At 37.5% G+C, this 26636-nt stretch overlaps 1 protein-coding gene across 1 annotated transcript; it reads left to right on the top strand.

The window, feature by feature from the left end:
- The first annotated feature begins 765 nt into the window (after positions 1 to 765).
- On the top strand, positions 766 to 20528 carry LOC129015115 (SHC SH2 domain-binding protein 1-like). Its single transcript, XM_063654995.1, has 8 exons — positions 766 to 865; positions 967 to 1115; positions 2972 to 3151; positions 3557 to 3711; positions 8401 to 8519; positions 17436 to 17522; positions 17877 to 18018; positions 19560 to 20528. The coding sequence occupies exons 5-8, from the start codon at positions 8451 to 8453 to the stop codon at positions 19703 to 19705; spliced, it is 444 nt and encodes a 147-aa protein (XP_063511065.1). The 5' UTR covers positions 766 to 865; positions 967 to 1115; positions 2972 to 3151; positions 3557 to 3711; positions 8401 to 8450; the 3' UTR covers positions 19706 to 20528.
- The last annotated feature ends 6108 nt before the right edge of the window (positions 20529 to 26636 follow it).

Below are 26636 nucleotides of genomic sequence, written 5' to 3'. Positions count from 1 at the left end.
CTCTGACAAACAGATAATGATAATGAAACAGACATTATTTTGAGTAAGTTAAGATGTGGGAAATAGAAGTTAATTTTATGAATTTTAGACTTAGTTGTATTTCAAACTTTAAGTAGTAAAAATACAGTATCTTAAAATAGTCTATATACTTTTATTTTTTAAAGATTATTTATTTAAATCATGGTTGTTGAATACATTTGTCCCTTTAATGCATTTCTGTCCATATCTACTTAATTGTGCTTCAGAGAGTTTGAGAGAATTATCTTGTTGAAAATCTACTTAGTATGGTATGAAATAAGAATGCTGATGAAAAAAGGTTTCATTGGCAAAACTGTTTAGTTAAAAATGAATTGAGGAGGCTGGGTGCAGCCTCACATCTGTAATTCCAGCACTTTGGGAGGCCAACGAAGGAGGCTTGCTTGAGTCCAGGTCAATACCACCCTGGGCAACATGACAACACCCCATCACTACAGAAAACACAAAAATTAGCTGGGCGTGGTGGCACATGCTGTTAGCCCCAGCTACTCAGGAGGCTGAGGATAGCTTGAGCCCAGCAGGTGGAGGTTTCATTGAGCGGAGAGTATGTGACTGCACTCCAGCCTGGGCAGGAGACGGAGACCCTGTCTCAAAACATGAGGGAATGATTGACTTAAAAACCTTTTGGGCTCATACAAAATATAGAAAAGCAATAAAGAATAAGACGTCATGCAAGATCTCACTACCCAAACCCTATATCTTTTAAAATAAAGGGTTTTGGGGGTTTTTTAGATTAGCTTTATTTGCTCACTGTGAAGATGGACCTGGAATCCCAGTGGATATTATACTTTTTGATATATTTTCACAGCAGGTGGCTACAGTGATACAGGTTTGTGTAGTTTTTCTCCTAAGTTATCAAAACTTTGAAACTTCTCTGCCTTCCTTTTACAATTGTTTAAAATAAATTGTATGGTTTTCTAAACATTCCAGTCTAGACAAGACATGCCTTCAGAGGATGTTGTATCTTTACAAGTCCTTCTCATTAATCTTGCCATGAAATGTTACCCTGATCGTGTGGACTATGTTGATAAAGTTCTAGAAACAACAGCAGAGATATTCAATAAGCTCAACCTTGAACAGTAAGTTACATCTTTGTAAAAATCCTCATAAAGACATTTTTGTCCTAGATTTGCTTTTCTTTCTCAATTGTTTTTTGAACTGCTGGCATTTGTCTTGTTTTAATCATGCATTAAGATTGTCATGTTTAGCACTACTAGGGGCAGAAAGTGGTGACCAATTATTTGGTTGTGTATATTAATGAAATTGTGGTACCTAAGGACCATAGGCAGTCTTCAGGGACCAGTCTCTCCAATTTGGATCCCTTTCTGTGTATCAGGGGCATCCAATCTTTTGGCTTCCCTGGGCCACATTGGAAGAAGCATTTTCTTGGGCCACACATAAAATACACTAACACTAACAATAGCTGATGAGCTTTAAAAAGTTGCAAAAAACTCATAATGTTTTAAGAGAGTTTACAGATTTGTGTTGGGCCACATTCAAAGCCATCCTGGGCTGCATGCAGCCTGTGGGCTGTGGGTTGGACAAGCTTGCTGTATTGAGTATGAAATGAGTTTGTGTGAATGAGTTTGTTCTTAAACTGGTAAGGAAACTTTGTCAGGCAGTATTTATTTCCATAAGAGGTGTTTTCCTACGAATGAGTACATGGTGACAAATGAGGGGCATATGTATATTTAAGGTGCAGAATTAAGTTGGTTTAAATATCATTTCTATTTTGAGCTTTGATTTTGATACTTCAAAGAACTATCAACAGTACTGTTTCCAACTTGAAGCCACCTCAGCTGTTCTGTCCTAGACTTATGGCGTCCTCTAGTGGCCCCTGTGGGCAGCTCTGATCCTGTTACCCTCCCCGGCAGTTCCCTTCCTGCCCCATTCCCCATTGCTCCGGATTTGGGTTAAGCCAGGCCCGCCTCCCCCGCCCATATTCTTCAGAATTTTACCTTATGTAATCTTCCTCCTTTCCATCTCCCTTCCAGTGGTTTACGTGCATCAAGAAAATTTCTTCTTTTTTCCCCCGCTTTGTATTATCCTTTTTCTTTTGGTCATTTTTAGGTTTGTGTGTGTGTGAACTGAAAACAAGTCCAGATATGGAATGCTAAGTGTGAGAGAAAATTAAATGATGTGCCAGGTGTGGTGGCTTGCCCCTGTAATCCCAGCTATTCAGGAGACTGAGTTGGGAGAATCATTTGAGCCCAGGAGTTTGAGAACAGCCTGGGCAACATAGCGAGACCCCATCTCTAATAAAAAATAAAATTAAAAATTAAAAAATTTTAAATCAAAAAAATTAAATGATGTATCTATGTCTTTCCCCCAAGTGAATTTTTAAAGTAAAAGTAGACAAAATAATTAGAAATAACAAACTCTAAAGGGGTTGTAATAAATGTCCCAATATGCCTCAATATCTACAGAATGCTTTTACTAACCACTACCTAAAAGTCAGTCAGCCTGCTTTTCCTTAATCACCGACATCTGATGCAGAGGAAATAGTTTATGTATTTTTCTATTGTGTCGAATTGCTGGTTTTGCATGGATTTTTTTCCTACTTGTTTTCATCGTGAATATACAATACTTGTTGGCTGCCCCCTGGGAACCAAACTACCACTTAAAATACTTCCCTTAGAAATGTCATCGAATCCTAGGCAGTCATCTTAACTCCAGCTATACCATCTGTTCATGAGTTGGAAACTGTATCTAGTTTTGTATCAACAGAAAAATAATAGATGAATATATGTTTGTGTTTAGATAAGCATTTTTATCCTCTTGAAATGAGGTTGTTATAGTCTTCTGGTGGTATCAGTCACTTTACCCATTTCCTTTAATGTGTAATGAAAAATTTCAAATTCTTATGGAACAAGTTCTATTTGTGTATATAGAAAGTTAATTTTATTCATTAAGACTTCTGTTTTTCTTTTTGTAGTATTGCTACCAGTAGTGCAGTTTCAAAGGAACTCACCAGACTTTTGAAAATACCAGTTGACACTTACAAAAATATTTTAATAGTCTTGAAATTGAAACATTTTCACCTACTTTTTGAGTACGTTGACTATGAGTCCAGAAAGAGCATGAGCTGTTTCTGGACTTTGTCTCTCAAGACCGGGTAAGAGAATATCTACGTGCTATTTTAGGGAAACAGTGTTACAGTTTTAGATTTTGGACCTAGATACCTGAGATGGGAGGGGAGGGTAATTCAATACTAAAGAAAATTTACAAGTAACTTATTCATTATATAAATTAGAAAATTGGAGATGTATAAAGAATTATAAAACATTTATAATTCCACCAAATAGAGAATAACCACTGTTAGTTAACATTTTGTGCATCTCTTTCCAGACCTTTTTCTGTATATGTGTGGATGACATACATGGGTATTGACTTTCTAACCAAAAAAAGGAATATCTTGTTGATACTGTATTGTAATTTTATAACTGGAAACACTTTTGACAGTGGCTTTATATGCCAATGGTTTCACCTCAGTGGGTTTCTTGTGCCTCGCATGTTACAGGTGGATTACATAATGAATTTGGTATCCACATTGATTCAAGATCAGCCAGATCAACCTGTAGAAGACCCTGATCCAGAAGACTTTGCTGATGAGCAGAGCCTTGTGGGCCCTTCATTCATCTGCTGCGCTCTGAGGACCCTGACCAGCAGTACTTGGTATGAGTTTACTCTTACTATAACCCTGTATCAGCTCCTAGTGAAATCACATGTTGAAGTGCTTAAAATGGTTTAATTCACCTTCTGGTCTTAGACGGTTTTGAAGGAATTGCAACTGAATTAAAGATTCACTTGAACCTGGGAGGCAGATGTTGCAGTGAGCTGAGATTGTGCCACTGCACTCCAGCCTGGGCAACAGAGCGAGACTCCGTCTCAAAAAAAAAAAAAAGATTCATGGCATCCATGGGCTTTTACTTTATATATAAACACATAATTGTTTGTCAACTTCTGAAGCATGTAACAATTCAGTTGCTCTAATTTCTTCTGAAGACTATCTGAGAATTACAAAAAAGTCTGTCTTCTTTTACTTGAGTGCCCATAATTATTCCATGTTCATTTTTTTCTGAACTGTTTATTGCTTATAATAAATTTTATAAGAAATACAATTCTTATATTTAATTTTACTTTTCCAAATTTGCAAGTATAAGTTATATTTGTCACATTGAAAATGTGAGTTTTTGTTTTTTGATGAAAGATTTAAAAATTCATTTTGCCTTTTTCTTAACTTTTTTTTCTGATAAAGAATAGTCACGAGTTTCTCTCTTTATTATTAGTCCACAGGGAATCTTTGTGAAATGGATAAAACATGTTGCCTGAGTAGGGGTATCAGTGACCGATACTAGATAATTTATTTTAGTGAAGGGTTAGCACAGTTGGCTGCTTAATTATTGTTTGGGTAAAGTAGTTTAACCATCCTTGGATGCATAAGGCTGTTAGGCTGCTATGAGGAAAAAGACATTTGCTTGAGGATGTCCTGTCTCATCTCCTTCTGTTGACTTTCTTCATTGTAGTTGACACTCCTGTACTTCTTCGTAATCAGTGTGAAATAAGAGGCTGACTGCTGTTGTTAGTGTGATGGTCTTTGTCTTGGCTTAGTGACAAACATTCCAGGACTGTGGTATCATGCTCTGTGAGCTATGTGATCTGTACAGAGTGACAGTCTGAGTATTTTAACTGATTCCCTTATGTTTCTGTGTGAGATTGTGTGTGTCTGTGTGTTTTCATTTTCTATTGCGTACCAAATGTAGTAGTTAGAAAGTATGCCTTTTGGCTGGGCATAGTGGCTCACGGCTATAATCCCAGCACTTTGGGAGGCCAAGGTGAGTGGATCACCTGAAGTCAGGAGTTTGAGACTAGCGTGGCCAACGTGATGAAACCCAATCTCTACTGAAAATGCAAAAAGTTAGCCGGGCATGGTGGTGGGTGCCTGTAATCCCAGCTGCTCGGGAGACTGAGGCAGGAGAATCACTTGAACCTGGGAGGTGGAGGTTGCAGTGATTGGATATCACACCATTGCACTCCAGCCTGGGCAACAAGAGTGAAACTCTGTCTCAAAAACAAAACAAAAACAACAACAACAACAACAACAACAACAACAAGAAAGTATGCCTTCTGCATGTGGCTGATTGGTTATTCCCATGTATAGAGATCTTTACTGATAGGGTCATTAGCTCTGACTGCCCCTAGGGGAAATGCATTCTCTTATTCATCTACCATATCAGAGAATTTCACAAAACCTGGATGTCATTGTGTCACACATATTAAGAATATTTTATGAATTCTGTGTACTTTTCATAGCTAGAGAGAAGTCAGTGCTAGGCTTCACAGCTTCAAAGGACAGGCTGACTCTCTCATTTGGAGCGAATGTAACTGGTGACTTTAAGTTGAAGCCAGTGCTCATTTACTATTCTGAAAATCCTAGAGCCCTTAAGAATTATGGCAGATCTGCTCTGCCTGTGCCCTAGAAATGGAACAACAAAGCCTGAATGGTAGCACATCTGTTTATAACGTGGTTTACTGAATATTTTAGGCCCATTATTGAGATTTACTGCTGAAAAAAAAGATTCCTTTAAAAATATGATTGCTTGTTGACAATGTACCTGGTCATCTGAGAGCTATGATGGAGGTGTGTCGGGAGATTAATGTTGTTTTCATGCCTGCTAATAACATTCATTCTGCAGCCCACGGATGAAGAAGTAATTTCAACTTTCAAGTCTTACTGTTTAAGAAATACACTTCATAAGGCTATACGAGCTATTGATAGTGATGGGTCTCGGCAAAGTCAATTGAAGACTCCTGGGAAGGAGTCATCATTCTAGATGTCACTAAGAACATTTATGATTCATGGGAGGAGGTTAAAATCTCAACATTAACAGGGGTTCTGGAGAAGTTGGTTCCAGCCCTCATGGATGATTGAGGGGTTCAAGACTCAAATGGAGGAAGTACTGCAGATGTGGTGGAAATAGCAAGAGAACTAGAGCCTGATGATAGCAAGTAGAACCTCAAGATGTGACTGAATTGCTACAATCTTATAACAAAACTGGAACAGATTAGGAGTTGCTTCTTATGGATGAGCGAAGAAGGTGGTTTCTTGAGATGGAATCTCCTGGGGAGGATGCTGTGAACATGGTTGGATGACAACAAATGATTTAGAATATTATGTAAACTTGGTAAAGCAGAGGCACATTTTGATGGGATCGACTCCAATTTTGAAAAACCTTCTACTGTGGGTAAAGTGCTATCAAACAAGATCACATGCTACAGAGAAATCCTTTCATGAAAGGAAGAGTCAATGAATGTGGCAAACTTCATTGTTGTCTTATTTTTTAAAATTGCCACAGCCACCTTAACCTTCAGCAAGCACCATTCTGATCAGTAAGCAGCCATCAACATTGAGGTGACCTTCCACCAGCAAAAAAAAAATTGTCTTGCTGAAGGCTCAGAGGATTGTTAGCATGTTTTAGCAAAATATTTTAAATTAAGATGTATACATTGTTAAAAAACATAATGCTTTTGTACACTTAATAGATGCATTATAAACATAGTACTCATTAGTATAAACTCATATGCTCATTAGTATAAACATAAATTTTACTTTTTTTTTGTTTTTAGAGAGTCTCACTGTCATCTAGGCTAGAGTGCAATAGCATGATCATAGCTCACTGTAGCCTCAAACTCCTGGGCTCAAGCAATTCTGCCTCAGCCCCCACCAAGTAGCTGGGACTACAGGCGTGTGCCACCACATCTCGCTAATTTTTATTATTTTTTAGAGATGAGATCTTGCCATGTTGCCCAGGCTGGTCTCAGACTCCTGGCCTCAAGCCATCCACTCTCCTCAGACTCCCATAAACATAACTTTTGTATGCACTGGGAAACCAAAAAAATTGTGTGACTCACTTTAATTGTGATATTTCCTTTATTGTGGTGGTTTGGAACTCAACCTGCAATATCTCTGGGATATGCGTGTGTATGGAAGGCTGATTATTTATTTATGAGGCTGGGTGTGGTGGCTCATGCCTGCAATCCCAGCACTTTGAGAGGCCGAGGAGGGTGGATCGCCTGAGGTCAGGAGTTTGAGACCAGCCTGGTGAACACGGTGGAACCCTGTCTCTACTAAAAATACAAAAATTAGCCAAGTGTAGTGGTACATGCCTGTGATCCCATCTACTCAGGAGGCTGAGGCAGGAGAATCCCCTTGAACCCAGGAAGCAGAGGTTGCAGTGAGCTGAGATCGCACCACTGCACTCCAGCCCGGGCAACAGAGGGAGGCTGTGTCTCAAAAAAAAAAAAAAAAATTTATTCATTTAGGCTGGGCGCAGTGGCTTACGCTTGTAATCCCAGCACTTTGAGAAGCCTAGGCATGTAGATCACCTGAGGTCAGGAGTTCAAGACCAGCCTGGCCAACATGATGAAACCCCGTCTCTACTAAAAAATACAAAAAGTAGCTGGGCATGATGGCAGGTGCCTATAATCCCAGCTACTCAGGAGGCTGAGGCAGGAGAATCACTTGAACCCAGGAGGCAGAGGTCTCGCTCTGTTGCCCAGGCTGGAGTACAGTGGAGTGATCTCGGCTCACTGCAAGTTCTGCCTTTCAGGTTCAAGTGATTCCCCTGCCTCAGCCTCCTGAGTAGCTGGGATTACAGGTGCCCGCCATCACGCCCGGCTAATTTTTTGTATTTTTTAGTAGAGACGGGGTGTCACCATGTTGGCCAGGTTGGTCTTGAACTCCTGACCTTGAGTGATCCACCCCCCTTGGCCTCTCAAAGTGCTAGGATTACAGGTGTGAGCCACTGCATATGGCCTAAAAAATTATTTTTTTATGTACATAGTGTGACGACTTAGCAATCTTAACCCTGAAGTGAAAAATAGCCTATTCATGATAACTTGTTTAATATTAGTTTCTTTTCTGTGTAGTGATTTTTTTCTTTGAAAACTTTCCAGTGTTGTGGTCTGTGTTCTGTGTATTCAAGGTAGCACTAGACTGAAGTTATCTTCATGTGGGATTTGTTTCCTGGAATCTTTGTATCCCCTTTCTTGAATCAAGGTCTTTTTCTTCCCAGATACTCAGCAAAATTGCTCTCTGATACTTTTTTTGTTTTCTGGTAATGGAAAGTGCTTTTGTATCTGAGGTCAAGTCATTCTTTTTAAAGAATGTTGCTTTTAGATTGTAGAAAATAACTCAAAATAGTCATTGTTTTATATTTTATGAATTTGTAATTTAGGTAAGAAAATTTAAATGGTAGCCGTTGAGAAATATTTAGACCATAGCTAATGTCAGCGCCAGGCTATCTCTAACACTGGAAAAGGCACATTACTTCTTAAAACAGTCAGCGTGTATTTTCATCCCAGTTGTTCACCGTGGTAAGACTACGCTGGAAAACTGTGTGCTGCAGTGTGAGATGACCGGAGTAACAGCGCGGACATCAGCGGAGTTTCTAATGAAGAACTCGGATTTATATGGTGCCAAGGTAGAAGCTCTTGTCCTCTTGGGGAAGTTGTAAATGAATATATGAAATATGGGACCAAGATGTATGTGCATAGTCCCACTCTCTTCAGACAGTCATCCCTACCAAGTCAGTCAAACTCAACTGTGCAAGGGTCTTCTCATGTAGCATTTTCAAATGATAGAAGAAATGTAATAAATCTCACAATTACTTTATGTAGCTTTGAGAGAGGTTTAGGTCCTTAAAATTATAACTTTGGAATTGTAGATTCACACAGTGTTGTAAGAAATAACAGGGAGAGATCCTGCATTATGCCCTTCACCAGTGTCCCCTGATGGTAACATCTTGTGAAACTGTCATGCAACATCACAACCAGAATACTGACATCGATCCAGTCAAGTGGAAGAATATTCCCATCACCACAGGGACCCCTCATGCTGCCGTCCTAGAGCCAAACTCACCTGCCTCTCCCACCAACCTCTTCCTTAACTGCAGGCACACCTTAAGCTGTTTTTCATTTCTACTTATTTCATCATTTCAAAAATGTAGAAATGGAATCACACAGTATGTGGCTCTTTGGGATTGGCTTTTCTCTTAGTGCGGTTCTGTGGAGCTTCACCTAGGTCGTTGTATGTACCAACAGCTTGCTCCTTTTTACTGTGGAGGAATAGTCCAATGTGTGGTTGTTCCACAGTTTGTTTAGTCACTTGTGCAAGGATGTCTAGATTGTCTCCAGTTTTTGCCTATTGTCAGTAAAGCTGCTGTAAACATTCGGGTACAGGTTTTTGTGTGAACACATTTTTCATTTTTTAAGGAGTAAATGCCCACGGATGCAAATGTAGGTCATATAGTAGTTGCATGTTTAATTTTTTTTTTTTAAGAAACTGCTAAAATGTTTTTCAGAGTAGTTTTACTATTTTACATTCCCACTAGCAATGTTTGAGTGGTCCAGTTTCTCCATGTCCTCGAGAGCATTTGGTGTTTTGACTATTTTTTGTTTTAGCCATTCTGATTAAGTGTGTAGTGATATCTCATTGTGGTTTTAATTGTCATTTCTCTAGTTGTTAATGATGTCAAGCATTTTCTCATATGCTTATTTGCCACCCTTATATCCTCTTTAGTGAAATATCTGTGACTTTTGCGCCATTTTCTAATTGGATTGTTTGTTCTTCTTTACTGTAGAGGTTTGAGAGTTCTCTGTATATTCTAGATACTAGTCCATTGTCAGGTATGTGGTTTGGAGACATTTTTTGCCACTCTGTAGCTTGTCTTTTCACCTTCTTCATATGGGTTTTTATGGAGCAAAGTATTTACTTTTGATGAAGTCCAGTGTATCAGTTTTTCCTTTTATGAGTTGAGGTTTTGGTGATAAGAACTCTTTGCCTAGCCATAGATCCTGATTTTCTCCTACTTTTTAAAAATTTTTATAGCTTTATATTTTACATAAGGTTGTGATCCATTTTCTAGTTAATTTTGGTATGAGGTGTGAGGTTTAGGTCACGGTTCATTTCTTTTCCTATTCTGTTTCACTAATCTGTGTAGCCATCCCTCCACCAATACCTGTAGCTATACATTAAGTCTTAAAATCAGGTAGAGTGATTTCTCCTACTTTTTTTTTTTTTCAAAATTGTTTCAGCGACTCTAGTTCCTTTGCTTTTCAATACAAATGTTAAAATAATTTTGTCTAAATGGGATCTAATTAAACTAAAGAGCTTCTGCACAGCAAAGGAAACTACCATCAGAGTGAACAGGCAGCCTACAAAATGGGAGAAAATTTTCGCAACCTACTCATCTGACAAAGGGCTAATATCCAGAATCTACAATGAACTCCAACAAATTTACAAGAAAAAAACAAACAACCCCATCAAAAAGTGGGCGAAGGACATGAACAGACACTTCTCAAAAGAAGACATTTATGCAGCCAAAAAACACATGAAAAAATGCTCACCGTCACTGGCCATCAGAGAAATGCAAATCAAAACCACAATGAGATACCATCTCACACCAGTTAGAATGGCAATCATTAAAAAGTCAGGAAACAACAGGTGCTGGAGAGGATGTGGAGGAATAGGAACACTTTTACACTGTTGGTGGGACTGTAAACTAGTTCAACCCTTGTGGAAGTCAGTGTGGCGATTCCTCAGGGATCTAGAACTAGAAATTCCATTTGACCCAGCCATCCCATTACTGGGTATATACCCAAAGGACTATAAATCATGCTGCTATAAAGACACATGCACACGTATGTTTATGGCGGCATTATTCACAATAGCAAAGACTTGGAACCAACCCAAATGTCCAACAATGATAGACTGGATTAAGAAAATGTGGCACATATACACCATGGAATACTATGCAGCCATAAAAAATGATGAGTTCACGTCCTTTGTAGGGACATGGATGAAATTGGAAATCATCATTCTCAGTAAACTATCGCAAGAACAAAAAAGCAAACACCGCATATTCTCACTCATAGGTGGGAATTGAACAATGAGAACACATGGACACAGGAAGGGGAACATCACACTTCGGGGACTGTTGTGGGGTGGGGGGAGGGGGGAGGGATAGCATTGGGAGATATACATAATGCTAGATGACGAGTTGGTGGGTGCAGCGCACCAGCATGGCACATGTATACATATGTAACTTACCTGCACGTTGCGCACATGTACCATAGAGCCTAAAGTATAATAATAATAATAATAATAATAATAATAAAAGAAAAAAAAATCGAAAGGGAGAAATAAAAAGATCTTTATTCACAGATGAAAAAAATAATAATAATAATAATAATAATTTTGTCTATATCCACAAAAGATCATGCTGAGATTTTGATAAGAACTTTAATAAACTCATATGTCAATTTGGGAAGGATTAACACCTTCCAATCTTTGAACACAATGTATTTCTCCATTTATTTAAAATCTCTGATTTCTTTTTTTTTTTTTTTTTTTTTTTTTGAGATAGGGTCTTGTTCTGTCACCCAGGCTGGAGTGCAGTGGCATGAACATGGCTCATGGCATAGCTTCAGTCTCCTGGGCTCAAGCCATCTTCCCGCCTCTGCCTCTCAAGTACCTGGGACCACAGGTGCATGCCACTACACCGAGCTAATATTTTTTACTTTATTTTTTGTAGAGATGGGGTCTTGCCATGTTGCCCAGGCTGTTCAACTCCTAGGCTCAAGCAGTCCTCCTGCTTCAGTCTCCCGAAGTGATGGGATTATAAGCATGAGCCACCACACCCAGCCAAATCTTTGTTTTCTTTCATCAACATCATGTACTCTTCGGCATACAAATGTTCTATGTGTTTTGTTAGATTTGTACCTAATTATTTCACTTTTTTGAGTGATTGTGATATTTTTCATTTCAATGTCCATATGTTCATTGCTAGTATATAGAAATATACTCTATTTTTATATGTTTATCCTATATCCTATGACTTTGTTAAACCGTACTTATAGGAATGTTTTTGTAGATTCCTTGGGATTTTCTATATAGAGAGTATTGTTATCTGCAAATAAGGGCAGGTTCTCTTTTTTCTTTTCTAATCTTTATGCTTTTTTTCCCCCTTGCCTTATTGCACTGGCTAGAATTTCCAGCACTATGAATGCAGACATCCTTACCTTGGTTTTGATATTAGGGAGAATATATTTAGTATTCCATCAAAAAGAATAAGGTTGACCAGGTTTTTAGATATTCTTTGTCAAGTTGATGAATTTCTGCTCTATTCCTTTTTCTTTTTTTTTTTTTGGAGAATTTTTATCATAAGTGGATGTTGACTACTTTTTTTCTGAGTTCCTTTCTCAAGAATAGGCTGACTTTTAATGTTTTTTTCTGGATAGATTGATATGATCACATGATTTTTCTTATTGGAAAACAGAAAATGGTGGGTTATGTTGGTTGATTTTCAAATTTTGAGCCAGCCTTGCCTCTGTGGCATAAACCCCACTTGGTCATGGTATATAATTCTTTTTATATATTGCTGAATTATATTTGCTAATCTTTTTTAGGAAATTTTGCATCTATATTCATGAATATTGGACTCTAGTTTTGGTTTTCTGTACCACTGTCTTTGTCTGGTTTTAGCGATAATAATAGCTTCATAAAATGAATACTGAAGTGTTCTCTTCTATTTTGTGGATGAGATTGTGTAGAATTGCTGTTCATTCTTTAGATGTTTGATGGATTTCTCCAATGCAATCATCTGGGCCTGGAGGTTTCTCTTTTGGAATTTTTAAATTATGAATTCAATTTCATTAATAGTTAAAAGGGTATTCAAATGACCTATTTCATATTGAGTATATTTTGGTAGTTTGTGCTTTTTGTGGTATTGGACTACTACTTCTAAGTTGTCAGATTTATATTTATAGAATTGTTTGTAGTATTTTCTTATTCTTCTGATATCTTCAGGGTGTATAGAAAAGATCCCTGTTTCATACTTGATATGGGTAGTTGTGTCTTCTCTTTTTTAAGAACCAATTATTTGTTTCGTTGTTCTGTGGTTTTTTTTCTTTTTGATAATTGTTTTGTTTTCAATTTCATTTATTTTATTTCTTTTTTTAAATTTAATTTTAATTTTTATGTTTTTATGTTCTTTTTATGATTTCATCCCTTCTGCTTCTTTTTGGTTTATTTTACTTGCTTTGGGTTTTCCACCTGAGAGATTAGATTATTGATTTGAGACTTTTTCTCTTTTCTAATGTAAGCATTTAATGCCAGAAACTTGTCTCTCAGCATTGCTCTAGCTGTTTTGTAAATTTTGATATATTTTATTTTTATGCTTTGATTCATGCAGAATTTAGAAGTGTGTTGTTTAGTTTCTAAATATTTGGAGTTTTACAATTATCTTTCTGTTGTTGATTTCCAGTCTCATTCCATTGTGGTCAAAAAACACGCTATATGATTTTAATTATTTTAAATGTCTAGAGGTTTCTTTTATGGCTCAAGATATGGTCTATCTTGATGCATATTCTGTGATCAAATGAAAAGAAAGTGAGTCATTCTCACATTCTGTCTGCTGTCATTGCGTGGTATATTCTGTACAATGTCAACTAGATCAAATTGGTTGGTGGTGTTGAGTTCTTTTGTATTCTTTCTGATTTTTTTCTTCTGTCAATTGTTGAGAGAGAGGTGTTGAAATCTCTAATTATAACTGAATTTGTTTGTTTGCCTTTTCAGTACTATTAGCTTTTGCTTCACATATTTTGCAGTTCTATTATTTGGTATATGCTCATTCAGGATTGCTATGTCTTTTTGGTGAGTCAGCATGTTTATGATCACTTTATGTCTGTCTCTGGTAGTTTTTTTTGCTCCAAAGTCTACTTTATCTGATATTAATATAGCCACACCTGCTTTCCTTTGATTATTGTTTGCATGATATGCCTTTTTCTATTAATTTCAACTTGCCTATATTCTGTTTGAACTGAGTTGTAGACAGCATATAGTTGAGTCATGTTTTAAATGCAATTTGGCAATCTTTGTCTTTTAATTGTATTTAGATCACTCACATTTAATTATTGATGTTAAGTCTTTTATGTTTTCTGTTTGTTCTGCTTTTCATTTCTTGATTTGCTTTTTTTCTGCCATCCTATGGATACCCAAACATTTTTCAGAATTTCATTTGTTTTTGAGAATATCTCTCTGTATAGCTTTTTTAGAGGTTGCTGTAAGTTGTATGTTATATGTGCATAACATCACAGTTTACTGGTGTCACCAGTTCAAGTAAAGTGTAGAAACCTTGCCTCCCTTTATTATTCTTTACCATCTCCTTTTTATAATTGTCTCAAACTTTTCCTTTACATACATACATCTAGAACCATATTAGACAATTTTATGATTTTTGATTCAAATGTCAAACATAATTTAGAACACTCAAGAGAAGGAAAGCTTATTGTATTTACCTATATCTTTGTTTAATGTGTTTTTTTTTTCTTTCTGATGTTCCAAGATCGTCTCTTTTATCATTTCTTTTTTGTTTAGATAACTTCCTTTAGTCATTCTATGAAGATAGGTCTGCTGGTGACAAATTTTCTTATTTCCCCTTCTTCTTAGAATATCTTGATTTCCTCTTCATTCCTGAAGAATATTTTCACTGGTTGACAATTTTTTTCTTTTAGCCCTTGAACAATACTGTGTCTCTTTCATCTGGCATCCATGGTTTCTGATGCTGTCAATCACATTTTCTCTCCTATAGGTAAGGCATAAAATGTTCACTGATGCTTTCAAATTTTTGTTTTTAGCTACGCTAGTTTAATTATGAAGTATTCTGGCATGGATTTCCTTGAATTTATCCTGTTTGGGGTCTGCTCAGCTTCTTGAACCTTGTTATCCAAATCCTGCCAAATTTGCGAGCTTTTAGTCATTATTTCTTTAGGTATGTTTTTAGCCTCACTCTCTTTCTCTTCTCTTTCCAGGACTCTGATGACATGAATATTGGATCTTTTATTATATTCCAGCAGACCTTTGGAGCTCTGTTTACTTTTCTTTTTCAGTATGTTTTCTCTGCTATTGGGTAAATTTTATTGTTCTATCTTCCAGTTCACTGATTCTTTCCTCTGTTGTTTTCATTCCGCTGTTGAGCACATCCACTGAGTTTCTATTTTAGTTATTGTATTTTTCAGTTCTAAAATTTCCATTGGGTTCTTTATATCATCTACTTCTTTGCTGAGACTTTCATTTTTCATTGGTTTTATGTGCATTCATAATTCCTTATTGAAGCATTTTTATCATGGCTGCTTTAAAATCACTACCAGTTAATTCTATCATCTCTGACATCTTGGTTTTGGCATCTGTTGATTGTCTTATTCATTTTGACATTTTCCTGATTCTTGGTATGACAAGGGATTTTCAAATGAAAGTTGGATATTTTTGTATTATGTTGTGAGAATCTGGATCTTCTGTTTTAACTTGGCTTCTCTGATACTACTACAAGAAGGGACAGGGTTGGGGGTAGATGGGCATCGTCTTGTTACTGGTGGAGGTAGAAGTCATGGTTCCCCCTTGGTCTCCATTAATACCAAAGTTGGGTGGAGGAGCTCCTCATTACTGCTATGTAGGGGTGGGAGGTGTAGCTTCCTACATGGTGTCCACTGGCACTGTGATATATGGCAGTGGTCTTGTTACCACTGGGCAGTGGTGAAAGTCTGGAATCTCCAGTAGGCCTGCTCTGACACTGCCCCAGTAGGGAGAGAGTGGTTGTCTGGGCACTGCCAGGTTGGGATACAAGTCCAGGATCCTCATGTAGTTTTCACTGACACTGCAGAGAAGGCCTTGTAACTGTGGTTGGTGGGGATGAAAGTCCTGGCTCCTTGCTTGATCTTCTCTGGTACTGCCCCAGTCAAGGTGTGGTACCTGGTTACATCCTTGAGGGAGTGAAAGTTTAGGTTTTTCTCTTGACCTTTGCTGGCATGGGTGAGATTTGGGCTGCTGTTTTATTCTGTGGTATTTACCTGGAATAGAGCTATCATTATCTAAAAGTTTTCTGTCTTTCTAAGTTGCTTAGTCCTTTCATTAGAGCAGCTTTTTTTGGGTGTATGTCTGTTGGTGTACTGGATTGCTGGCTTCTTCAGCTCCTAGTCTAGGGATTATGAAGCAAAAAGAAGAAAGGAACTTAACCACTGTGTTGGTGTTGTTTCTTGGGTCCTGAGGTCCCTAGCTGGTCTGCCTTCTTCTCTCCACTTTTCAGTCTTATGCTTGTTTTATATATAATGCCCACAGTTTTTGGTCGTACCTAGCAGGAGGAATAGGGACATCTACTCCATTATCCCAGAAGTGGCAGGCTCCTCAGTTACTTTTTAATTGACAAATTATCTGTACATTTTCATAACATATTTTGAATATGACTTTCATTTGCTACATGACTGCTGGTTTTAATTGTTCTCCTTTACAAATTTTATGTGATTCTTGCTAGTTTGATATTTAATTTTTACTATCTTGCTGTAGATATTTTTAATGTAATCACCCCTAAACCTTTTTTTGCACATAACCCCAAACTGACAATCTCTTAGAAGAAGGCCCAATTAGCACATTTTTAAAATCCTCTCTACAGAGAGTTAGATTGGTGTATACATAGGGTTCAGGCATATGTACAGGGTTAAGTAATCATAAATGTTTTCTCATAGAATACTAGTGCTACTAGAAAATTAACTGAACATACATGCAGTAGATGTGTCATCAATGGTTATAGCAACTCTTCTTCATCGATGCTGTTGTGTACTAAATTATTCCCAAATGGTTGCTGAAATAACTATAGAGGTTTGGGTGAATTATTTTTGTTTTCCAGAGTGCCTTGCATAGCATTAGGAAAGAAATTCTTATTACTCTTATGTTTTTTGGTGCCATGAGGTGTGAGAGAATAGTGTCATGTTTGATCCTTCTGGTTACTCTGTTTCAATGACATTTGTACTGGCTGCTAACGTTAACGTGTGTGGCAGGGAAAGCCATTGTTTAACTCATACAAATGATTTTTAAGTTGGGTGGGGTATTTTAAAACTGGCACGTTTTGGAAAATGTGGGGTCTTCTTTCTATCCTCAAATTACAGTATTTTACTAAATTCAAATACTTTTCTCCAACTAATTGAGTATCTGAGAGAATGGTCATTTTGAATAAGTGCATCTTTTGACAAAATTGTTAAATGACCTTTTTTTGGCAGAATCAGAAAACATTTATCTAGAATGAAAAAGAGTAGAGCAAGAATTAACTGCTGGCACGTAGGCAAGTATGTGTGTGTGTGTGGTTTTGAAAGTGATAAATTGTCAACAACTTGCTAGAAATGGAACAAATGGAAATGATTAAAAATGGCTGATAAAACTTATCTGTAAAATACTTTATCTTTGTGCTGTACATTTGTACTGTGTTAAAGGCTAAGAAGTAATTATAATAAACTCTTATAGTCTTGCCTTTTAAAAACTGATTGTCATTTTCTCAAACTGTGACTCACAGGGTGCCGGTATAGAAATCTACCCTGGGAGTCAGTGCACCCTGAGTGACAATGGGATCCACCACTGCAAAGAAGGGATCTTCATTAAGGTGAGCATTGGCCAAAACACCCACTTTTCAATGGATAGAATGGCTTCGCCTACAAATTATGCTTCATTAAATTGTTGGGTTCTATTTTCTGGTTTTGAAAAGCATAAACAGTATACACATTTCGATAATATCAGTAGTCAGTGATTGGAATCTCTTGTGATAATGCTTTGTTACCTATAGATCTGCAGAAATGACAGAGGAAATCTGTGTCACTAAGGGCTCAGACTGTGCTACAACATAGAACTAAGCATAGCTTTTCCCCTTTATTTTTAGAATAGCGTGAATAAAGAAGATTTTTAAAGCAGGAAATGTTGAATATGACAGTTCCTAAAACATTTGTTTTCGTTGTCACAGGACTTCTTAGATGAACATTGTGACATTCCCAAGATATCCATGGTGAATAATATAATACATAATAATGAAGGTTATGGTGCTGTCTTGGTGAAACCTACAGTCTTCTCTGACCTGCAAGAAAATGCTAAAGATGGAACTGAAAGTATGTTATATTTAGTAATTTTTAATATAAAAACCAGACATAATTTATTTCTGCATTAAATGCTGATTAAGGATCTGAGTCTTCCTCTCTTCCTTCAAAAAGGTTGTTGGGATATGCATGGGCATGGAGAGAGAGAAGGTTGATAAAGCCATAACATTATAGAATGTGAAAGGAACTTTCAAGGTCAACTAGTTCAAATGTCATTCAAAGTCTTGATGTTGTGGTTTCTGCACAGTTCCCTTCTTATCATACTTAGCTTTCAATGAGGGTGGATGTGTGATATCAACAGGGGCTGTGTGACAGCAATGGTGGGTGTGTGATGCTATGGTGGGTGTGTGACAGCAACAGTGGGTACGTGACAGCAAAGGTGGCACCTCCTGGCATTTATCAAGGCTGGAGGCAGTGACATGAATGTGCCAGGTTGAAGGCTGCATTTCCTGGAGGGGATAGTGGAGTTTATCTCTGTTTTTACTGGTAGAAGTAAATGCATTCCTGTCACCTGCCTTTCTTGGCAGCAAAGGGGAGCTAACTCAGTGGAAATTTGTGAACTTCAAGCTATGATGTAGATCACTATTAAGTCTCGTCATAGAGAAGGATTAAGCATTGATGTAGGTGAGGAAAGTTTAAAGCAGTTTATTTATTTCATCAGCTTTTTCAGGTTGAAAGAGGAGTTAAAGGGTAGTCCTTGTCATTATTCAGGATCCACTCCAGTTACATCTCTGCAAGTTCTTTATTTCTTCACAAGTCTCACAAAAGTGAAATCAAGGTGTCAGCTGGGCAGGACTCATCTGAAAGCTCTGGCAGCAGAATCTGCCTCCAAATGCATTCATGTCATTCACTGGCAGAATTCATTCCTTTAGCTCATGGGTCTGAAGTCTCCATTTTCTTGCTGGCTGCTGGCTGTTTACTGGGGCTGGCACTCAGCTCCTAGAGGCTGCTCTTAGGTTCTTGCCTCATGGCATCCCTATCTCAGCAACAGAGAACATCCCTCAAGGAAAATCTTTCATGCCCTGAATTTCTCTGACTTCCTGTTTTGCAACCAGCTGGAGATAACTGATTAGCAATCTTAATTACATTGTAAAATTACAATGCAAAATTCTTCTGCCATTTAATAGCCATGAAAGTAATACCAGGGGGTGGGGATCATGGGGCCTATCTAGAATTAGCTGCTAGATTGGGACTTCATTTAGAAAAGTGGCACTATCTTATCAGTCTGTGCATCCTACCTCCTAACACAGTGCTTAGCAGATAGTAACTATCCAGGAAATGTCTGTTAAGTAAAAGTAATTCTGGGATGAAAAGGGTAAAGGAAGAGTTCAAAATTGGTGATCCTGAATGAGGGTCAGGGAACCTTGGCATAGAAAGCAAGGCAGCTGCTCATTGAGAATCTTATGGCAAACAATTTGTAAAATCCAGTTAGAGGACAGCAGAAATCGTTTGCCAAAAAAAACTTGAAAGCTCTAACAGACTGTGTAGAAAGATATGTTTTAGTTGGGTTAGCTTGTATATTTAACTTTGTTATTATTTGTTTGTTTCTCCAGAAAATAAAGCACTTAAAATTCAGACAGGTGGAGAGCCAGATGTGGCTGAAAGAGTGGATCTAGAAGAGCTGATTCAGTGTGCAACTGGTAAAATGGAGCTTTATGTAAGAACTGACCCTTCTGAGCAAGTCGAGGGAAAATTGTAAATGAACTAATTGCTGCCTCCACACAAAAAGGCCAGATGAAGAAGAAAAGGTTGAGTGAACTGGGGTCACGCAAGCTGATGACAACTTAATGTCACAGGAGATGTTTGTTGGGATTGTGGGGAACCAGTTCAAGTGGAGTGGGAAAGACAGTTTTGGCACATTTCTTTTCTGACCACAGGGATGTAAGTAGATAGCAAAATACTGGATTTTGCACATGCTGCCATAAGAATCACTGTTGCCATTGTAGTTTGCTGTAATATCTGTATTTTATATTTGATTATTTGGGCTTGAGTGAAAGGTAGATTTATTTCCATTTGCAGATGTTGCACGTAAAACACTCCCCTTTATAAGAAAGATGATAAACACATATAAAATAGAAAATATTTGGAGATTGCTTATCTGAAAGTCTTGCTTTCTTATACACATGGTTCTCTCATATTAAGCCTGGTAGTAACTTTTTAGTGTAATTACCTTTAGCACTTCAAAGACGAGGAAGAAAGGAAGGGAATGCAAGACTAGTGCATAAAAATGCAGTAGGTGTCATATGTATAGCGTTCTTCTTAGAGTTGCCTTTTCATCCCAATTACAGTGAGTCTGATTTCCATGCTGTATTTGCATAATACTTGTCTTAAAATAAAAGCTTTTGTGATTGGGAATGTATCTGCCTAATTAGACTTATTATTGAGACTGTCAATGGGATGCATTTTTCTGTTGAGCTATGCAGTCATCAAAACAGCGATAGACAGCACAGGAGGTTTGAAGCAGAAATGAAATGTGTTATTCAGAGCCAATGTTGTAAATAGAGTATTTTCACTATTGCTGAATGTGAATGATTAAAAACAAGGTGTTTTTCAGGCCAAGCAGTGGCTCACACTTGTAATCGCAGCACTTTGGGATGCTGAGGCAGGAGGATCACTTGAGCCCAGGAGTTTGAGACTAGCTTGGGCAACATAGTGAGACCCTGTCTCTACTACAAATAAATTTTAAAAAAAAAATAGCTGGGTGTGGTGGTGCATGCATGTAGTTCCAGCTACTCAGGAGGCTGAGGCTGGAGGATCCTTGAGCCCAGGAGATTGAGGCTGCAGTGAGGTGTGATTGCACCACCACATTCCAGCCTGGGCGACAGAGCGAGACCCTGTCTCAAAAGAAAGTATTTTTCTCTTACCGTTACAGTATTCTGATTATAATACTGACACAGTCAAAATGATTAACTGTACAACCTGTATCTGCTGTGTGTTCTTGGTATCATATTGTAAAACACAGCTTTTAAAAATATTCGTATTTTAAAAACTGTGTGTGACATTAATATGCCTAATTATTAAGATTATAGTGATGAAATAACAAAATTGAATCCTGTTATATCTTTTCAAACCCACGATGGCCCATAGTGTCGGTGTCGCATATGTGATCCATTGAAGAACACATGGTATTTTGGTATCTGTTTTTATGCTTTAGAAAGAGTACTACATTTTTTCCCATGAAGTGTGGTTATATTTGTTTCTTAAATTTGAGTGAAAAATAATTCTTATTTTTTGGATGCTACTAAATGTAGGATTTGTGTTAAATTTATCATTTGATCATTGAAAGGTATTTTTACTTTTTAAAAACCCTATCGCAAAGAGGTTTAAAAAGTAATGTTCATTTCTGCATCAGTTTCAGCCAAATGTTGATATTAAAACCTTCTATTCTTTTTTAAAATTTTTGCCTCTAGATGGGATGCCTTAAGATAAATACCACTTATTCAACTTAAAAAAACTTTTTTTTTTTTGAGATGGAGTCTTGCTCTGTCACCCAGGCTGGAGTGCAGTAGTGCTATCTCAGCTCACTGCAACCTCCGCCTCCTGAGTTCAAGCAATTTTCCTGCCTCAGCCTCCTGAGTAGCTGGGATTACAGGTTCATTCCACCATGCTCAGCTAATTATTTTTGTATTTATTTTAATTTTATTTTATTTTAGTTTGTTTTTGAGATGGAGCTTTGCTTTGTCACCCAGGCTGGAGTGCAGTGGCATGATCTCGGCTCATTGCAACCTGAGTCTCCTGGGTTCAAGTGATTCCATGCCTCAGCCTCCCAAGTAGCTGGGATTACAGGCGCCTGCCACCATGCCTGGCTAATTTTTGTATTTTTAGTAGAGACGGGGTTTCACCATGTTGGCCAGGTTGGTCTCAGACTCCTGACCTCAAGTGATCCACCCACCTCGGCCTCCCAAAGTGCTGGGATTACAGGCGTGTTACCGACCTCAAGTGGGTCCACCCACCTCAGCCTCCCAAATCACATTGGTTTTTCAATTGAATTTCTACTTTATCTTGGTTTAGGTTTTGTAGATAAGTTTGTAACATTAATACCTTCCTTGCTCCTTTTTATAACATAGAGTTTTTCAGATTTCATTTCTATTTTAGTTTAAATCTAAGCTTATATTAATTTTTACTCACATAATTCGTTATAATGAGTAGGCCTACTTTGTTCTTATTTAAGTTATATGCAGTACATTTTGCCTCAATTATGGAGAGTTAAACATCTCCAGTGGTATAGCATAGGGAATTTAGGGAGTGCCCTGGAGGGGTATGGATTTGATATTTGAGATTAAAACACTGATGTGGAAAAAGGAGAGACTTCTGTGTTGACTAATTGTGTGTCCTGTCCTTATGGTCCACACTTAGTGTGACCTTGAATTTACGGCAGGTAGCAAAATTCTATACCTTGATCTGAGTATTTTATTTCAGCTTCTTTAGATGTATTTCTCTTCCTCAGTTTCTTGTTGTATTATTGCACCATAGATACTAACATGAATATATTTTTAAAAACTGCCCAGAGATCATTTGATCTCAAGTGTGTATACTTCACTTTTGTGGAGTTATAGAAGGATGGTGAAATAACCATTTTCTGGATTTTGCTTTTCAGAGGGAGATTGAATAAAGTTCAATAAAACACTGATGAGCTCATAAGAACCGTGTCATTCATGTTTCTTTGTAATTCAGTTTGCTGTTTTTACTCTTATTCCTTTCTGGGAAGCACATTCCACAGGCTTCTATGGAAATTAAGTTGAAATAAATTTTGATAATTGGGCTTTGATGCAAAATTTATGCATAGCATTTAATTTTATAACATTTTGTTTTATTCTGTGATTAAATATATATGTGTGTGTTTTAAAGTCTTATATGTGTTGAAGTGAACATTCTCCTCTTTTTCCTCACTATTTAATAGAAAAATATACATTTTTTTAAAAACAACAAAACAGGCATAATGTAACAACACTCTGAAAATTGCTGTTGCTATTTTCCCTTAATACATTGCAGAAAAATATATCTGTACATACAAATCCACCTTATTCTTTTGATAGTTGTGTTACAGTCCATTGCCAGAATTCCTTCAGTTATAAGTGATAGAAACTCAACTGAGAAAGGCTGTATGAGAGTTGGTTCCTGGAACTAAACATCTAAGGATAAGAGCTTGATTATATTTCTTACTTTTATAAGGTTTCTTGACAGTATGAGTTCTCTTTTCTTTCTTTTCTTTTCTTTTTTTCTTTTTTCTTTTTTTTCTGAGATGGAGTCTCGCTCTGTTACCCAGGCTGGAATGCAATGGCGTGATCTTGGCTCACTGCAACTGCCGCCTCCCAGTTTCAAGCAATTCTCCTGCCTCAGCTTCCTGAGTAGCTGGGACTACAGGTGCATGCTACCATGCCCAGCTAATTCTTGTATTTTTTTAGTAGAGACAGGCTTTTGCCATGTTGGCCAGGCTGCTCTCAAACTCCTAACCTTAGATGATCCACTCACCTTGGCCTCCCAAAGTCCTGGGATTACAGGTGTGAGTCACCACACCCCACCAGTATGAGTTCTTCCGTGTAGTTAAAGGGAACAAGTAAGAGTGAATACTTTACCACATTTCTTACACACATAGGGTGTTTAGCCAGTGTGAATACTTTAATGTCTTCTAAGAGAACATGGAAAAACAAATCTTTCCTATATTCCTACATTCATAGAGTTTCTCTCCAGTATGAGTTGTTTCATGGTTATGCAGGTGACTGGAATGAGTGAAGCCCTTACCACATTTCTTATATTTGTATGGCTTCACACCAGTATGAATTCTTTTATGGTAATGGAGGGAGCTGAAGTATCTGAAGGTTTTATCTCATTAATTACATTCATAGAGTTTCTCCCTAGTATGAGTTTATTATGATTATGAAGGTGTCTGGAATGAGCAAAGCCTTAACACATTCCTTATATTGATAGGGTTTTGCTATAGTTCACAGTTATAAAGGGAACTGAAATATCTGAAAGCTTTACCATATTTCTTACATTTATAGAATTTTTCTCCAGTGTGAATCTTTTCATGTATTTTAAGAGACAAAGGATAAATGGATCTTTTCCTACATTCCCTATATTCACAGTCTTTTGCTACTGTGAATTCTTTCACGTATTTGACAGGACCTGGAAAAACTGAAGACTTTCCACATTGATTTCATGTATAGGGTTTCTCTTCAGTGTGAGTTCTTTCACGGATTTGCAATGAATTGGGAAAATCAAAGGCTTTCCCACATACTGTACATTTATAATATCAACTTCCAGTGTGTGTTACCATGTGTCCTTGGACACTGGTGAGAAATGAAGGCTTTTCCACATTGTTTACATGTATATGTCTTCTCTCTGCGTTCGTCACACTCTGATTTTTGTCCAGAATTAGGTATGATATGCCTCCAAAGGGAAGAATGGCAGGTGAAGGTGTTTCTACACACACTACTTTTGCATGGCTTTGAGGCAGGAAATTAAAAAGAAGAAAATAAAATAAGAAAATAAAAAGAAAAAGAAAATAAGAAAGAAAAATAAAAGAGAAATATAAAAATAAAAAGAGAAATAAAAAGAGAAAAACAAGCTTGAAAAAAAAAACAAGCTTCTGTATTAGGTTGACTCATCCTAAAAGCAGTAACAGGCAAACTCCAGACCCAGGCAAAGTCTCAATAACATTATCTAAGAAGCCAGGGCTCCAAGAAATGTGCTCTGGAGAGTCTCCCAGCACTCCCTCAATATAAGGAGAAGAAAAACAAATTGTTTTTATTTTCCTTTCCTCTATAGTATGAGAAAATTTATGAGTTTATAGATTCCTGTTTTCTGTAACTACTAACTCCAAGTATTCTGTTTTTCATCTAAGCAGCACAGTGAAGGTCATAAGACATGCCTGAGCAGGCCTGGATTGCAGCCATCTAGGCACTATAGCGAAGGTTATAAGATAAGCTCGTGCAAGGGACTTGAGCAAACCTAGATAACAGCCATCTAGGCCGCATAGCAAGAGTCACATGTAATTCTGAGTTATGAACCTGTCACAGCTTGATTAACTGCCTTTGTTCTGCTTCTGTACACTCGCTTTTGCTCCACTACACTTCACACCACTGTAAGCTTGCTTCAAACTAGCCAACCCCCTTTTAGAAGTGTGTATAAAATTCAAGTCCTGTCTTTGTTCTAGGCCCAATCCCTTGATATTAATCCCCTAGGTCTGAGTGCACTCAATAAAATCCTCCTATTTTACCTATTGATCTCTCCAATCTCCTGATTCTCACAACAGCTTTACTCCAGTAGGAATTTTCTTGTTCAGATTAAGATTTGGAATCTGGCTGAACATTTCTCCATGCTGACTACCTTCTTTACTTTCACACAGTCTTGCTACCATATGACTTCTTTGATTTCTCCAAGAATTTTTGCACTGATCCTTAGTGGTCTGGTTTTCTCATTTGTTTCCTATAGAAGCTATGTTTCTAAAAGTTTCCCACATCACATTCCCTATAGAGACCCTTTTGGGAAGGATCCAGCAAAGCCCACCCCTCCAGGGTGAAGTTACAGCCACATCCTCAAAGGCCACTAGTCAATTTCCCAGCTTCTGCAGTATCTGAATGGTCTCCCAACAGATCTCCTAGTACCTACAGGTTGCAGGATGATGGAAGCCCCAGAGGAGCCTCTGGGAGTCTTTTGGAACAGAGGAGACCAATAAGTGAATAGGGGCCTAATCTGCTTTCTATCTGTATGGATTTGCCTATTCTTGATATAGCATAAAAATGGAATTATGCAATATGTACCCCTCTGCGCCTGGCTTCTTTCAGTTAGCATAATATATTGGAGGTTCTTCCAAGTTGTAGCAATCTACATTGATTCCATAGCCAGGCATGAGTACTTTCTTTTTATGGCCTAGTACTATTCCACTTATGTACATACAACAATTTATTTATTCCTCTATTTATCCATTGATAGATATTTGGGTTGTTCCCATCTTTTCGCTGTTATGGAAAATGCTGCTTTAGGGAGTATAATTTTAAAGTTTTCTGCCTTTCCAACTGACAAAGATTAAAAATATTTACATTTTAAATTGCTTTGAATGTTATAAGATTTATTATTTGTACCAGTCACCAGTAAATATGTTCATGGATACTCAGATTCCAGTAGGAATTTTCTTGTTCAGATTAAGATTTGGAATCTGGCTGAACAAGATTGTGGACAAGAGCAGCCATTTTGATGATGGCCATCAACCAGTGAATCTAAATATGTGCTGGGAACTTTTTGTCTGATCCTGTGTTAAGTGCTGTAGATGGTAGGACTTCCAAAATAAGCATAAAGAAGAGTTGTTTATTACTTTACCCCACCCATTGCCCCAGCTCCAGAACCATTTATTCTGCAGAATTGCATGGGGTACAAGAAATATGAGTTTCTTTTTAAGCTATTTTTTATGAACCTCTTGATTTTTAAACATCTTTTATGAGGCAAATGATCCTTTAATGCATTATCACAGTGGCTGAAATCCCACAAAATTTCTTAGCCTCAAATTTGCTAGCCTGCTCCAGAACCATTTATTCTCCAGAATTACATGGGGTACAAGAAATCTGAGTTTGACTTGTTTTTAAGCTATTGATTATGAACCTCTTGATTTTAAACATATCTTATGAGGCAAA

Source organism: Pongo pygmaeus, chromosome 18 (genome assembly GCF_028885625.2).
Source record: "Pongo pygmaeus isolate AG05252 chromosome 18, NHGRI_mPonPyg2-v2.0_pri, whole genome shotgun sequence".
Lineage (NCBI taxonomy): Eukaryota > Metazoa > Chordata > Mammalia > Primates > Hominidae > Pongo > Pongo pygmaeus.
Note: the sequence above shows the minus strand (reverse complement) of the source record. Positions and strands in the feature narration are given on the sequence as shown.